The 14,543-nt window shown below is 47.4% G+C and overlaps 1 protein-coding gene across 3 annotated transcripts in view; it reads left to right on the top strand.

Annotated features, from left to right (window-relative positions):
• Positions 1 to 14,543, top strand: part of LOC133492653 (dipeptidyl aminopeptidase-like protein 6) — an 85,493-nt gene that overhangs the window by 51,624 nt on the left and 19,326 nt on the right. For all 3 annotated transcript variants that reach the window (XM_061805146.1, XM_061805147.1, XM_061805145.1), the window contains exons 4-7: positions 11,277 to 11,371; positions 11,673 to 11,747; positions 12,324 to 12,376; positions 12,887 to 12,968. In XM_061805146.1, coding sequence (XP_061661130.1) covers positions 11,277 to 11,371; positions 11,673 to 11,747; positions 12,324 to 12,376; positions 12,887 to 12,968 — 305 coding nt within the window. The remainder of the gene's footprint in view (positions 1 to 11,276; positions 11,372 to 11,672; positions 11,748 to 12,323; positions 12,377 to 12,886; positions 12,969 to 14,543) is intronic.

The following is a 14,543-nucleotide window of genomic DNA, read 5'->3' as shown; positions in this document are numbered from 1 at the left end:
CCCGTTTCATCACGCCTCAATGGTTTCTCGATCTTGGTTATCTTCTTTTTGACGGGTTTATTTCTATAATCCATTGAAGAATCCTTTTAATTAACCTTTGTGAACTGTTTCGGCGTTCAAGCCACAAGCTCACTAATGAGAAAAGGAAAAGGTACCGACCGCGCTCAAGTTTAATTCGGCGACAACCGCAGATCTCTTCAACTGGACTTTTTGCATTCCAAATGGAGTGCAGTTTGTCGTGTCACTTAACGATTGCCCGAGAAATATGTCAAACATTGTTGTGAGCCAATAATATCGGCATTTAAGCGTATTCTGTCGGCGCCGGCCAATCTGTCCGTCGCCCGAATTCTGCTGTTTTGTGCTCGTCCGCCAGCCAAACCATTTGTTCCGCACGTCCAATTACCTGCGAGCGCGGCACTCGTATTTTCCCGGTACGGTGCGGGTGGCGCTATTGGTGCAATAAATAAGCGGCAGCGCAAACACTCACATGGCTGCAGGGGACCGACGAGGAGGAGGGGAAATTATAGACTTTCTTTTCCGCCACGCTAAAAGCGCCGCCAGGCATCACTACCCACGCGTGACGGGATAACGAGGCAGATTTTTTTTTTTTTTTTTTCTTCTTCTAACCAACACGGCGAAAAGCCATGACTCGTTAAAACGGCCCCACCGATTGGCGCCGGCATCCCCCCCCCCCCCATTAGCGGACCACGCGACGCGCTGATGAACACCGTGATTGTTGGGCCTCGTTTCCGTGATCACGACCTCTGTTCCTCGTATGTTGTCGAGGCCTGCGACGCCTCCCCGGTGGCCCGTTCTGCCGCCGTCGCCGCAAACACGAATCCATCGCGCTCCGATGAGCCTCGGCGGGAACAAAGCGCTCTTGACACATCTGGGGGCCGACATCTGTTCGCCGTGCAAGATCGCATAATCTGCGCTCGAGTTTAAATACGTCGGCGGCGAGAGTTAAGCGTCGTTAAATTGCATGTCAAATCTTTTCCAAAGGATTTTGGGTTAATTTGAGCAGGTTCACGGAGAATTTAGGGCCCAACGCAATCTCTTATTATGACGTCCAAGTACAAGAAGACAACAGCAAGTTAATTACCGTTAATGGGAAAACAAAAGCATGCATGAATTTTCCATCACGGTTCAGATTTTGGCTCGGAGACGGGGTGCACCCAGGACTGGGCGACTACCCGAGCACTTCGTCACAATGTCCGCGCACTTACGCAGGCAAGATGAAGCCATCGGTTCATTATTTGGCCTCGTTCCTCCCCTCGCCACCTGTCCTCCTTTTTGCCAACCGTCGCTTCGGCTGAAAATGGAATTGTCAGAGCGGCGACAGTCGCTCGGCCGCCGCTTTTATGCTTCCTTAACGCAATTAAGACTCTGAACCCGAGCGATCACGCGGACGCCGTCATGACGCAGTGTAAAACTTTAGCGCTTCTCGTCGAAGATGATCAAATAATAAGTATTTGTACTTTATCTGTTCCTCGCTACCGAGCACTGGAATGCTTTTAACGGTTGTTATCGCTAAAGAATTATAAGTACCTTTCTTCCTACTGCTTCTAGTATAATGCCGTGTCTTCCAATTAGGCGCTTCATTGTGTTTTCGGCCAAACTAAGATCCAACACGAGACATGGTAACTGCACTCGGCTAATGGCGATAATTTAGCGTCAACTGGATGTTCCGGAACCGAGACGTACTAATGGCTGGAATAGAAATATGGCCGTCCCTCAACTGTGAAATTATACAGCTGAGTACAATTTTGGGTGAGCGGACTATGTCATAAAATGTTTTTTACAAGCTGTTTACATTTTGGCCCCAACTGTGTCAGCGCGAAACATTAAACTAAAATCGTAAAACAATCTTAAAACCCTCTCTTGGAACCATCATTTAAAACCGTGGTCTGGCTAATTTCAATAATGGCGCCCCCCCCCCCCCCCCACGCCAAGCTCCTTGGCAACGACCCGGGCGAATATCCTCCGTCTTCCCCCGAAGCCAAACGCTAAGCAGAGCTGCAGCGTTGTTGGATGCGCAGGTCGGCAGTTCCCACGTGCAAAAAGAAGCGCAAAGTGACTCAATTCCGTAAGTAACGGTTCCCAAAACCAGCCCAGTTTCTGGCACGACGCTCAATCTCACGCGCCGTCTTCCATACCAACCAAGTGGAAAGCGCCGAAGTCTTAATTGACATTCAGGGGGCCGCTTCTGCTCGCAGAGAATGAAATATGAACGCCGAGGTCGATTTGAATAATAGAGCGCAGGGTTTGACGTCTTATCGGGTGGCGGAGACGTCGCGGGGAGGTTTGAGATAAGGTGACAAGGACTTTTACATCTGCGGCAGGTTTCCGTGGCGACAACGGGATTATCGCTTGTTATTAAAGATCGATGGATAAAAATAAAAACTAAAAAGTTTCGGGAAGTCTTCTTTGCCCGCGGATGTCGTGTCGTTTATTAGGAATCAGCGCGCAATCGCTCATCAACATTCAGAGGGGATGTGCGGTGGAAAATTGATATTTGGTTTGTATACAAATAAATTATGTCTCTGGAGTGTGCGACTGCACAACAAAGTGAGTCAGATTTCAGGGGGGAAAAAAATTGCCTGTGATTTTGTGTCCTTGAGTCGCTAAACGGCAAAAGCATCCGAAGATAAGCAAAGCTGCAGTGTTAGCACAGATTAGCTTCACGTGATGAGTGTTTGGCCATATGTGTAATACCCTCATGTGCCACAAGATGCCGGCAAAGCTTTGGCTAATGGGGAGATAGTAACTAGTGCGACGCGATATATCGTCACTTTTCTGAAATATTTCTATATTTGGGGGAGGAGAAGTTTATCCAAATTGTTAGCGGAAGTTACGGAGAGTCTTTGCTGCATGTGTGTGTGTGTGTGTGGTGTGTGTGTGTGTGGTTTTGCACCGGTAAAACTATGAATATAAATCGGCAGTTCTCAAAGTTTGGTACAAGTACCGCTCGTATGACTCGGGCTCCCTCTAGTGGTGCGCAAAAGAATTGCGCAAATATTCAGACATAATGTTGGTGATGTAAACCTTTTTTAAAAAAAAATCAAGTACAGTGCATTTGTGACATACAGTTGTATTTAATATTTAAGTTCAATACATTTGCATTTATCATTTAAGTTTCAAGCCACTGATATTGGTAATTCAGATTTTTTTTCAAATTTAAAAAAAAAAAAAAAAAAAAAACAAGAAATATACTGTAAAATTACATCAGTAATTGATCTTTTTTTTTTTTTTTTAAATAGGAGAACACTTGACTCATGTTTTAAATTGTAGAGCAAAAGTCGATATACCCGAAAAGTCCGGCTCGCCGCCATCAGCATGGCGGACGCGCGCGGTGAGCCCTCGGTATAAATCTCCCGCCGTGCAGTTAGGAGACGTCGCATCATCAACATTATTCCGCCGACGTCAAGGTGAAACCCGCCCCGCTTAAAAAAAACCCTGTGGGACGCCTCGCCGGGAGTGGAGCAGCTGTTTGTCATTTTAATACGGCGAGCGGGAGCCGTTTGTTCTGCGCTCGGCCGGCTGGGCGTCCCGGCAAGGAATGTTGACTTTGAGAGGGTCTCGTGCCCACGCTCAGCGGTAATTAGGTCCTTGTAACTCGTCACTACTGTTTAGAGACCCTAAGTAGCGAGCGGGGAGGGGGGGAAAAAAAAAAAATAATTACGCCTTCCCTGAAAAGGTTTATAAATTACCTTTATTAACAGTTTAAACTTAAACGCAAATAATGATCCCAATTATGATGCGTTTTATTTCTACAAAGGACATTTTTCTGTATTCAAAACGATAAAAATAGTGGCGCTTTTCTAAGGTTGGGAAAAGATTTCAATTCTTTACAATGAGGAGTTGATTGCGTTAGTAGCTTGGTCAAGGGACAACTGTACTTCCTTGACACCGGTTCTTGTTGGACTGTCACAGCACGAAATTCACAAATAGAGCAAAGTTTTTCAGCAAATATTAATTTTGGGAAATATTGCACTGAAAATGCAATCTCGGCGACTTCTTGTTTTTCCACCCGCGACACGAGTAACGACGCCAGCGTCACCTCTTAAAGACGCCGGGCAACGGGCCATTCGCTAATTCGCGCAACTATTGGCTGCTAGCGTGCAGTGTTGATCTAGTGCGGTGGAGCTGTGACGCTCCCTTTTTTGAATACCTAGAAGTGGGACGGGGAAGTCGCGTAGCTAGCTTTCATCAGTCAGACATTTGATATTTCACGCAGACGGAGGAAGAGAAAAGCGTCTTTGGTGTGCCTCTTGACGATTTCAGGGCGACGCTAGCTGCTGAAAACTTGCACATCCGAGTTGTCGTCTGAGATCCAGGTGTGAGCAAAGCTGTTTGTGTGCATCTGTGTGGTTCATGATAATAAGCGCTATCATCCGTGCTTTTAAATCCCCCAAAAAGGTGAAAAAAAAAATGCTTTATTTCTAAATGGAAATCATTTGTGTAGCATAAGATTTTCCGCGGGGATCTGGCTAGCTCGCTAGTTTCAACAAGTGTCCACAATAATAAGTCACTTCGCCAGTGAGTTGACTCGCTAGCGTTGCATCTTTTCAGCGCTAAGAAAGCAGCGAAATTGGCGTGGGCGTCATTCGACGGAAACGAGCCGTCAATATTCATGTTCTGTTTTCAGCGCAAAGTGCGGAACACGAAAGCGAACGCGGTGTGCCCTACATTTCGAGTCTCGTGAAATTAGAAATGTCTTTTTCGCAATTGTCGCCTTTGACACAAAGATGTAAAGCGCGTGTTTTTGAAGTCAAGTTTGGTGCCGGGAAGAATTCTGCCTGTGAGCATAAGCGAAGTAATGAATTCTGACTTTGATTTTTGCTCGGGAAAAGTTGCGTCTATTGTAACTTTTTTAGACTCCTACCTTTCCTTTTTCCCCTTCATCCCCAACCGTGCCCTTTTCTTTCTTACTATCCGTCCATCCTTCCTTTCCTCCCATCCTTCACCCCTTTCCTCCCTCAAGCCGTGTTATTTATGATAAACGTCGTTGTGTACGAGTCGTCCTTGTCACGTTTCCATTCTTTCCGTGCATTTTTATTTTTTTGTGGACGAGAGCCGCCGGCGCGCTGGCACATAATAAAAGCTTCCGGCGGGCGCTTGAAAGCCGCCAATTGTCTGGCCGCCAAGAGGGAGCGAGACAAAAGGTGACGATAAGTAACGAGGGAGGCGACGGCGTCCTCTCGCTTCGCAGGCAAAACGTATTGCGCGCACGCTCGTGCTCTTAACAACGCCGGGCGTTGTTGCTCGTAGGCGCGCGGCTCCTCGCGCAAGCGGATCTCGCCTGCGAAAATGATTCTGCGGGTTATTATCGACTGTGATATATGGTTGATGTATTACACCCTCAATGTGCGGCGTGTGAGACGTCAATCGATGTCACATAATTGATCTAGTGCGCAGTAAAACCGAAGAAAGTGAAAAATAATGAAATGCATACGTACTTATTTGAATAATGACTCCAAATTGAGGGGTCCAACTATGGAGAAATATAACTTCACCCAAGGTTCGTCTTTTGTCGTCATGGTTGACCAGTGCGTATTCTCTTTCTTTTACTTTGTTCATAATGCATATCAATCCTCGCTGACAGTTGGTTGGTTCCACCTGTAGCGCACAGGTCTCAAACTCAATGCCCGGGGGCCAGATCCGGCCCGCCACATGACTTTATGTGGCCCGCGAAGCCAAATCTACTGTCAATTTCCATGATTTGAAATTGTCGTAAATGATAAAGGTGAGATATTCCAAGCATTTTTGTGTGACCAAATAATTGAAAGCCACATTACCCTTGATTTCTGATTCCAAAATTAGTTCACGAATTGATGATGTAAATATGATGAGATGATTAAATAGTTTTGTTCCACAGTCATAACGGCCCTCTGAGGGAAACCGGAACCACAATGTGGCTCGTGAGGAAAAAATTAGTTTGACACCCCAGCTTTAGAGAGTACCTGAAGCTAGCGAGGCTAACCGCGATCATTAGCCACATCCGGCTGGCCCATTTTCCGAAGTACGAGGACCGCCTCCTCGCCTCGCTGGGCGGACATTTCGCCGGGCCGCAGTCCGCGTCGCAGTCTGCGGACGCCAGCTGCCGCAATTTGGCCGGCGTAGTCGTCGGCGAATCGTCGTCGACAAGCTGTAAACATTAAACGTTTGTCATGTGCAAGGCTGGACCACGGCCAAGAAGGGCGTGGCCAGGCCACCGCGCTGAGAGGTTTAATCTGTGACGCCTGTCGCCGGTCACAGCTGTTTCACAAGAGGCGCTGTGATTAGAACAAGTTGCAGTTTTGTCACTAGTTGAGTATGCTTTACCGCATCCTGGGTTACTCTGCCACTGCGCCAGTCACGCTTTTGTTATCTTCTTTAGTTGTCTCATAGTTATCAGACCTTGTTTCTGTTTTTTTTTTTTTGATCCTACCGCCTTGGACTGTGTCGTAGTGCACAACTTGAACATCATGCCTTTGCCTGGGAGTCCTGCATTTTTGTCCGCCTCCGTTCGTTCCGCTGGCTGGTGACGGCGTTATAGTCTCCTGCTCGCCAAATGATGGTTCAGCCGGCCTCGGTTTTACGTAGAAGTAATTTAAAGTGATGTATTCGAGGCAGCGGTCATCTCGCCTGCGCCTGAAAATAAATCTGCAGAGACGGATGTAAGTGTTTTGATCGCCATTATTTGCATAATGTAATACGGGTTGAGCAACTGGAAGATTGTTGCTTAACTGAAGCAGTTGACGAGTTGGAGTGGTGTGAAGCGCTTCCGTTCGATGCTGCAAGATCATTTTTTTGCGAGGGCGATATGTTGGACAGCGAAATTATGACTCGAGTTTATTAGTGATGGGCCGATGGCCGTCTGGAGGATAGTTTTGCTTGCGGCTAAACTGCAATAATATCTGCACATGCTGCTTTGGCTGCATTTTTGCAGGGGAAACGAACGCCAAAAAAAAAAAAAAAAAGAGGCAACGAGTAATGAAGGCTGATTGATACGCCTGCTTAAAAAAACATTGTGAAAAGTGTCTGGCAGCGGCGGCGGCGGCGGCGGCTTGACTGCAGCCCAGGGTGCTGTTCATATTTTGTCAGCAGTTTCACTCTCGACGCCTTTTTTGCTCATTTGCTAGCGCGCTCATTCGTCCAAAAAAAAAAAAAAAGAATTGGAATCCCACTCGGGCTCTGGAACAGAAAGGGGAGGGGGGGTGGGAAAAAAAAAACTCCCCCCCATCACCGGCATTCTTTCCTTCGAGACATAAAATAAGCAAAATGAGGTTATTATTTGACTATATAACACATAAGTGTGCTTTAAGATTGTGTTTAGCGTTTTTATGAATCGCATCTGTGGCGTCGGGTGGCCCAGATTTTAGGCTTGCGTTCCCGCTGCCGGCTTTATGCGCCGACGCCGTAATTCACGCTCGTTTTCACCTGTCGTTTATACACGGCCGCCTCCGGCGTCACGCCGATGTTGTGCAACCGGAGAGAAAAATGACGTTTTTTTTTGTTTTTTTTTTTCAAGGCCATAAATCGCAAAGTCCAGACATTTTGCTACTGGCCGGAAGGAAATTTGGGTTGAATAGTTGTATTTCTGATAACTCTACTTTTACTTCCGTGTTTGAAAATGAATCGCTGCGCTATGCATCCATCCATTTTCTTCACCGCTTATCCTCACGAGGGTCGCGGGGAGTGCTGGAGCCTATCCCGGCTGCCAACGTCACACCTACGGGCAATTTAGAATGTCCACTTAACAGGTGTTTTCTCTGGGATGCGGAATGAAACCGGAGTGGCCACCCGGAGAAAATCCACGCAGGCGCAAGGAGGGATTCGAACCCTGGTCCTCAGAACTGTGAGGCCGACTGTTCCGTTCTAACCACTTGCACCATCGCTGTACGAGCTACTCCTTAATTTTGTCTTAATAGGCCCGCTACCTATTTCAATCCATTTTTACTTTGCATTTGTTTTACTTGAGTACTTTTTTATTACTTTTACTTAAATACAGGAGTTGTACCAGCAATTGTACTTTGGCCAGTCTTTTTCTTTTTCTACCACATGCATTTTACGTAGAGAATGTGAGTTTTGCCAAATCTGCATACACGTACAATATTTTGAGTTGGGTGATTTTCAAGGCAAAATTTGAAGAAAAAAAATCTGCAAATTGTATTTTTTTTTTTCCTCCAGAAAGACGTAATGAATAATGTCATCCTCACTGAACTAAAGACTGGCCAAAGTACAATTACTCACATGCATCTTGCGTGGAGAATGTGAGTTTTGCCACATCTGCATTTCTGTACAATATTTTAAGTTGGGTGATTTTCAAGGCAAAATTTGAAAAAAAAAAAAATCTGCAAAATGTATTTTTTTTTTCTCCAGCAAGACATAATAAAGCATTTGATCCTCACTGAACTTAAAGTCTTCTATATTTGAAACAATTACGCAACTTTAAGAGCTGATTTCAGAAGTTGCATCTTGGCAGGCGTGAATTAATAATTACTCTAATTATGCTATATTGATAGTTGCAAAATGAGGGTTAGGCATAATATTGACAGTGATACATAATGATAAAACTTTCATTACAAAACTATACATTACACATTACATTACTCATCACACACAATATGAACAGTGTGTGAGAGATAACTAGCAAAACATGAAAAAAAAAGTAAAAAAAATCTTAATGTTATTGTTTTGGTTTTGAACGTAAAACCAAAGCAAAAGAACGTGTTAATCAAAGCCTTTTTCATTGATTGGTGCAGCGTGAATGGCTCGCTTGTTCGGTTCCGGAGTTGAATTCGTGCTTTGTGCTCTTTTGGAAATTCGGCTGAATGAGGGGGGGGGGGGGGGGGCCCCCCCCCCCCCCCCACAGGTCGAGATAGAATAATGCTACTGCGGTGACGATACTGATGATCAATTTCGCAAAGACGTGTGTCGGAACCGATGGCAGCCGGGATAAGCTCCAGCACTCTCCAGCGACCCCCGTGAGGATAAGCGGCTAAGAATATGGATGGATGGATTGATTATTAGAGCAAATTTGGAAGTGTAAAGTGACTAAAATCTTATTATTATATGAACACATAAATTGCAAGAATAAGAAAAGTGCATGTGACCTGATGATGAAATCATGCAGCGTCGCTCCACTTCCAGACACTCGGGGGGGGATCCAGACGCATGCCCCCCCCACCCCCCACCCCTAGGGCGTGATGCTGTATTAATAAGAAATTGCACCACGAGAGGGGCCATAGATCAGAGCGCCAAACAGCACCCTGGGCCAACACGAGAGAAGCGGCGCGGCGGATTGCTGGGGGGGGGGGGTGGGGGGTGGGGGCTTGGACGGGGGTGTAGCGCCTCGGGTCGTGTGAAAAGATAAATAGCTGCCGGCCTTGAAAAGCAAGCGAGGGCGAGAGAGAAAGCGCAGACTTGGAGAGGCGACGGAGGGACGATAAGGACTCAACCGACGAGGCGGAGGAAGTCCTGACGAACGGCGGCCCGGGGGAAACCGTCGGCGTGACATTTCACGCGAGGAAAGACCCCAACTTTTAAGAGGGACCAGTCCGGACAATCTCAATCCAGCTCACGATGTGAACCCGGCAAATACTAGCATCGTAAATCCATAAACGTTGCGACGTTGCCGTGCGCGGTGAGCAGATCACTGCGGCGGTCGTCAGTCCTGCGAGTGACTGGCGACCAGTTCTTGCCGCAGTAGTCCGCCTTTCTGGGACCGGCTCCGGGGGCCCGATCCGGGATGGCGAAGCTATTTTTTGTCGAAGTTGAGGAGCGAGGAGTCAATGCAGTTTGCATCAGTCAGGCGTCCCAAAGCTATTTTTGACATTCCGCATCGTTTCAAAGTTGCGGATTCATTTTCAAAAGCGGTTCTCATCTATATGCATGTTCAGGAAATTCAACATCAATCACTACGGCGGGCGACTTATTCAAAAGTGATCTTCTCTTTGAACGTTGCCAATTAAGCGCATTAGCAGTCGGTCGCCATTTAAAAGCTGCTTTTGCCTTTTATACCCGCCACCCTCGTGTGAGGATGAGCGGAACAGAAAATGGATGCGCGGATTTAAGGTCAAATTTAACATCAGCCACTGCACATTTCTTCCGTTCCTCCTCCGTTTGTGAGCATATTAATCGTTTTAGAACACAGAACGCAGAGTCTAAGTGGCGAAATGAAGCCGTTCTGCTTTCCAGACGTGGGCTCATTAATAACGTCTTCGTATTCCGGCGGATTTGTGTAACAAGGAGACAAAGGGGGTGGTGCGGTGGGGTGGGCGGGGCGCGCCGGACTTTGTCGCTCTAAAAATATCCGCCTTTGCTCCCGTGGGCACGTCGCCAATCAAAGCTGCAGTAACGGTAATTTAGTCACCTCTAATGGTCAATTAGCTAGCAGCTAGCAAACGCGCGCCATAACAATCTCCGGCTGCTAATGAGCTCAGCCGCCGCGTCTTTGCGGCTTAGCACGATCGAGCCGACGGACGACCGCAGGTGGACGTGGTCGGCTTGTTAAACTAACGGGAGGGAGGAGCGGCGTCAACTTTCCGGGTCTTCTACTTCCTCGGAGGTTTTTGCACGTACGACAATCGCGCGGAAATTGTTAGGAAACGCGAGACGCAATTGGCAGTCATTGACATTGGTTGTAGTCCGCCGCAAACCCCCCGTGAGTAGAGTTGTCTTGTTTTTAATGGCGCTTTTTTCCAAGTAATACATTTGGGGTGTGTGGGTTAAATCTCAAGAAATTATTATGAACATTTCTTCATATTAAAACAGCATTCGTTACATTTGACGGCTTCATTCCGCTCGCGCGGATTCGAACGCTCCCCGTGCCGCCGTTAATCCGCACGGCCGATGTGACGGCGCACCGGACTTGCCCGCTGGTGGACTTAAACGTTCCTGCCGTGATTTAGTAAAGGTTGAAACGCTCAAAAACGAGGCGAAAGAAATCATTTTGCCGGTTTGCGACGCGTTTGTGCACGAGCATGCAAGAATTGATGGTCTTAGCTTATCACCCACAAGATGTGCGTTGGCTGATTTGCCGTCTTTAACACGTTCAGGGCCATTGACGTTCATACTCGTCAATCGGAATCCGATTGTTTACTGCCACGGATGAATGTTTTTATTTGTTCACTCGGCTGATTCTGATTCTCTCATCAGGAATCTTTTGTCCCAATCTTGTGTTCTAGGGTATTATGATTCACCGGAATACAAAAGACTGTTGAAAAAAAACAATTAAAAATCAAATAAAATTCACCAAACACTCGCCGTCTCTCCTGTCCTGTCCTGCGCAGATAACGAGTTGCTGTACCGCGACCGCGACGGCAACGTGGTCCGCTTCGACGTGGACGACGACAACAAGACCATCCTGGTGCACCACAAGAAGTTTGTAAGTCACCCAATCGCAGGAAGAGAGAAAGAGACGGAAAGGAAATCAATTGGAATTTTATCACAGCTTCAGCAGTTCCACCCCCCCCCCCCTCCTTCCTTGATTAAACCACCTACTATTAGTCACAAATGTGCTGCGCATAGTTAATACTCGGCTTGTCCCCCCCACCCCCGTCATCACCTCCGAGGAGGCCCGAAGATGAATGCAACTCCCCCGACCGCACGTCAGACGTTTAAAGACTTTATTCGAATGAAAGGCCGGCGTGCGTGCTTAACGGTGTCGTTTCTCTCCCGGTCCGTAGGAGATGTACAAAGCCAGCAAGTACGAAGTCTCTCCGGACCTGAAGCACGTGCTCCTGGCCTACAACGTGGCACCGGTGAGCTCTTCTTCTCCACTTCGCTTCTTTTAGCCCGTGTAATTACCGAGGAACGTCAACGAAACGGTCATTCCTGTCGCCCAGGCGACCAAAACTTCCAGGAACTTTTAATTGTCAGTCCTTGTAGTTAACTCAGTTATGTTGCGAGCTGCAGATCCCGCCCCAAAGCACCTAGGAGGACTTTTTCTTGGCCCTGATAAATGACCCCAGAACTAAAGTTGGGCAACTGATTATGTGAGCCAAAGACGCAAAATCTCCAGGGACGTTCAGTTATTGGCACTTCCTGGAACTGAAATGTCGAAATCAGATGTTAAGAGCCACACACCTCAGCCCCAAAGGTTCCTGGACCTTCCATAAGTCCGAACCCACTTAGCTGGGACTCCTTTTGCTCCCGTTAATAAGACTTGACAGCAGACCAAACACACACACACACGTCCTCAAAAAGTTCAGAGTTCTTGTCCCAGTTGAAAATGTGTGACGCTGCTCATAGCCGCAAAGTTAGATGATTTAGTTGCCAGCTGCCGCCCTCAATTTGGGTCTGGCAGAAACCAGTTTTATTCTTCATCCTCCTTCCAGGTGTACCAGTACTCCTACACGGCCTTCTACATCATCTGCAGCTTGGAGACACCGTAAGTCGCCGGCGTTCGATTCGTCTTCAACGCTCCAATCGCGTCCCCGTCGGGAACCAATCGACCAATCGTGTTCTTGGCTTTGTCACCGACTTACCTTTCCCATTATGCTTTTCCTCATTTTCAGCAGCTTCTCCATCTTTTTATAGACAGACTTCCGCAGCTTAAAAATGATTTCATGGCTGATTCCTATTCAACGTAGTACATATCGTAGAGGTACTACCTCCTGTACTCGTCCATTACTCGGTTTTTTTCCATGATTTCGGAACAGAGAAAATGGGAGCGCAAAACACGCCAAACTTTTAACGACAAGATAACCACGCGGATTGACACCGGTCAGAAGTTGCGAGGCTCGTTGCTGCCCCCTAGCGGCAGAGTGTCTAAAGTTCGCTCTGGAGTAAAATATTTGACAGCAAAAATTAAAAACATCAACCACGCAAGAACCGGAGCGATTCGTAAACCATTCCTCGTATAAATTCCTGGTCAAACGTCTGTTTTCGCCCCCCGCAGTGAGACGTGGAACCTGAACCCGCCCGAGGTGCGCAACGCTCAGCTGCAGTACGCCGGCTGGGGGCCGCAGGGCCAGCAACTGGTAAGGACCGCGTTCCGCCTCCTCCCGGAATCTTTGATCGAGGTTCCAGCGCATGTGACCCCCAAAAGCAATTGCGGGAATCTCCTTTTGGCTCGGTTAGCGAATGAAATACTCTAAGTCCCAAGGTCCAATGACACGATGGTTCTCAAACGTTGATTGAAGACTTTTGTGTACTCCCGCTTGTTGTTCAACCTGGTCTGGGAGAGGCTCCGACCCTAATGAGGATCGTAAGCACTGTCGAAAATGGATGGCGATGGGGCTCTTCGGAAGGTCGATCTTCCGAGGATTGACGACGCCGAGCCAAACGCTTGAAGAATCCTCTTTAGTTGCTGGCACGCTCGTAAAGTCTGACGCTTTACGACGGAGTGCTGCACAATTCCTGATGCGGTCCTGAAAGACTCCTCTGGAGCTTTTTGTTTTTGGTTGTTCTTAAATGGCTGTTAGTTGCCGGAGCGTTTTCCCAAGTCCGACTCGACTTTTCCAGGTAAACAAACTTCAGGCGTCTTCGAGCCTCCGTGGAACGTAATGAGCTTCAGTCTGCGAAACTGATGACATCCTGCAGCGCAATGCTATTAATTACCTGTTATCTCGTCGCTGCATTAATTAGCACGCGGGATAGATTAGGTTTGGCCTCGAGATGGCTGACATTTGTCAGGACCTTTTTGTTTTTTCTTTCTTTTTTGGGGGGGAGGGAGGGAGGGAGGAACCGAGAGTCATGCCGAAAACGTGTGTGGACAATTGGGATGAAAACGTGGGTTTCGAACCTTAACATTCACTTGAATCCTTAACGTCAGGTTAGAAACTTTAATTTCAAATCCTAATTTCAGACCCCACCCCAGCCTTAAAAACATCATTTGAAACCCTGCCCCAGTGCTCAAACCTTAAGTTAAAACTGGTTTGGAGCCCTGACCTGAAATCCTAACCATCATTCTAAAGACAGGTTTTAAACTCATTTTTTAAAGCCCGAGTCCTGGATTAAAACCCGAACTAAACCCAGGGTACCTAAATTTGGAACCCTAACTTTGGCATGCGACACAAAATTGAAACCCTCCCCTTAGTTTTAAATCCCACCCCAGGTTTCAAACCCTAATTTGAAAAGCTAACCCTCACTTGAAACCCAAACCCTGAGTTAAAACCATAATCGTGCTGTAAAACTCTAACCCTGATTTGAAACCTGAATCTAAAGATTGCCCAGGCTTCAAATTCCAAGAATGAAACCCTGGCTTGGAAGCCCAACCGAGGTTTAAAATCTGAATTTGAAGTCCTGATCCGGAGTGCTTCACCTTCGTGACGGACTAAAAGGTCGACATTTGCAAATCAGGAGCACCTACAATCTCCCACGATGCACTTTGACTGCGCTCCTTTGTCGAATCCTCCCCCGCGTACGACGACCGCCACGCGTCCGCGTCTCATATTTTATTGAGGCGCTGCTAGCGGAGGACGAAGAGCGCCGAGAGAGTGAAATTCGAGGTCTGCCCGATTGAGCCCGAAAAGGGGGTCAGGTCTTTTTCTCCGTTCGCCGCCACCCGGAAAAGACTCCATCAGCACTTCGCAGGAACGCCAACGTCCTCGTCG

This window comes from Syngnathoides biaculeatus, chromosome 19 (genome assembly GCF_019802595.1).
Source record: "Syngnathoides biaculeatus isolate LvHL_M chromosome 19, ASM1980259v1, whole genome shotgun sequence".
Classification (NCBI taxonomy): domain Eukaryota; kingdom Metazoa; phylum Chordata; class Actinopteri; order Syngnathiformes; family Syngnathidae; genus Syngnathoides; species Syngnathoides biaculeatus.
Note: the sequence above shows the minus strand (reverse complement) of the source record. Positions and strands in the feature narration are given on the sequence as shown.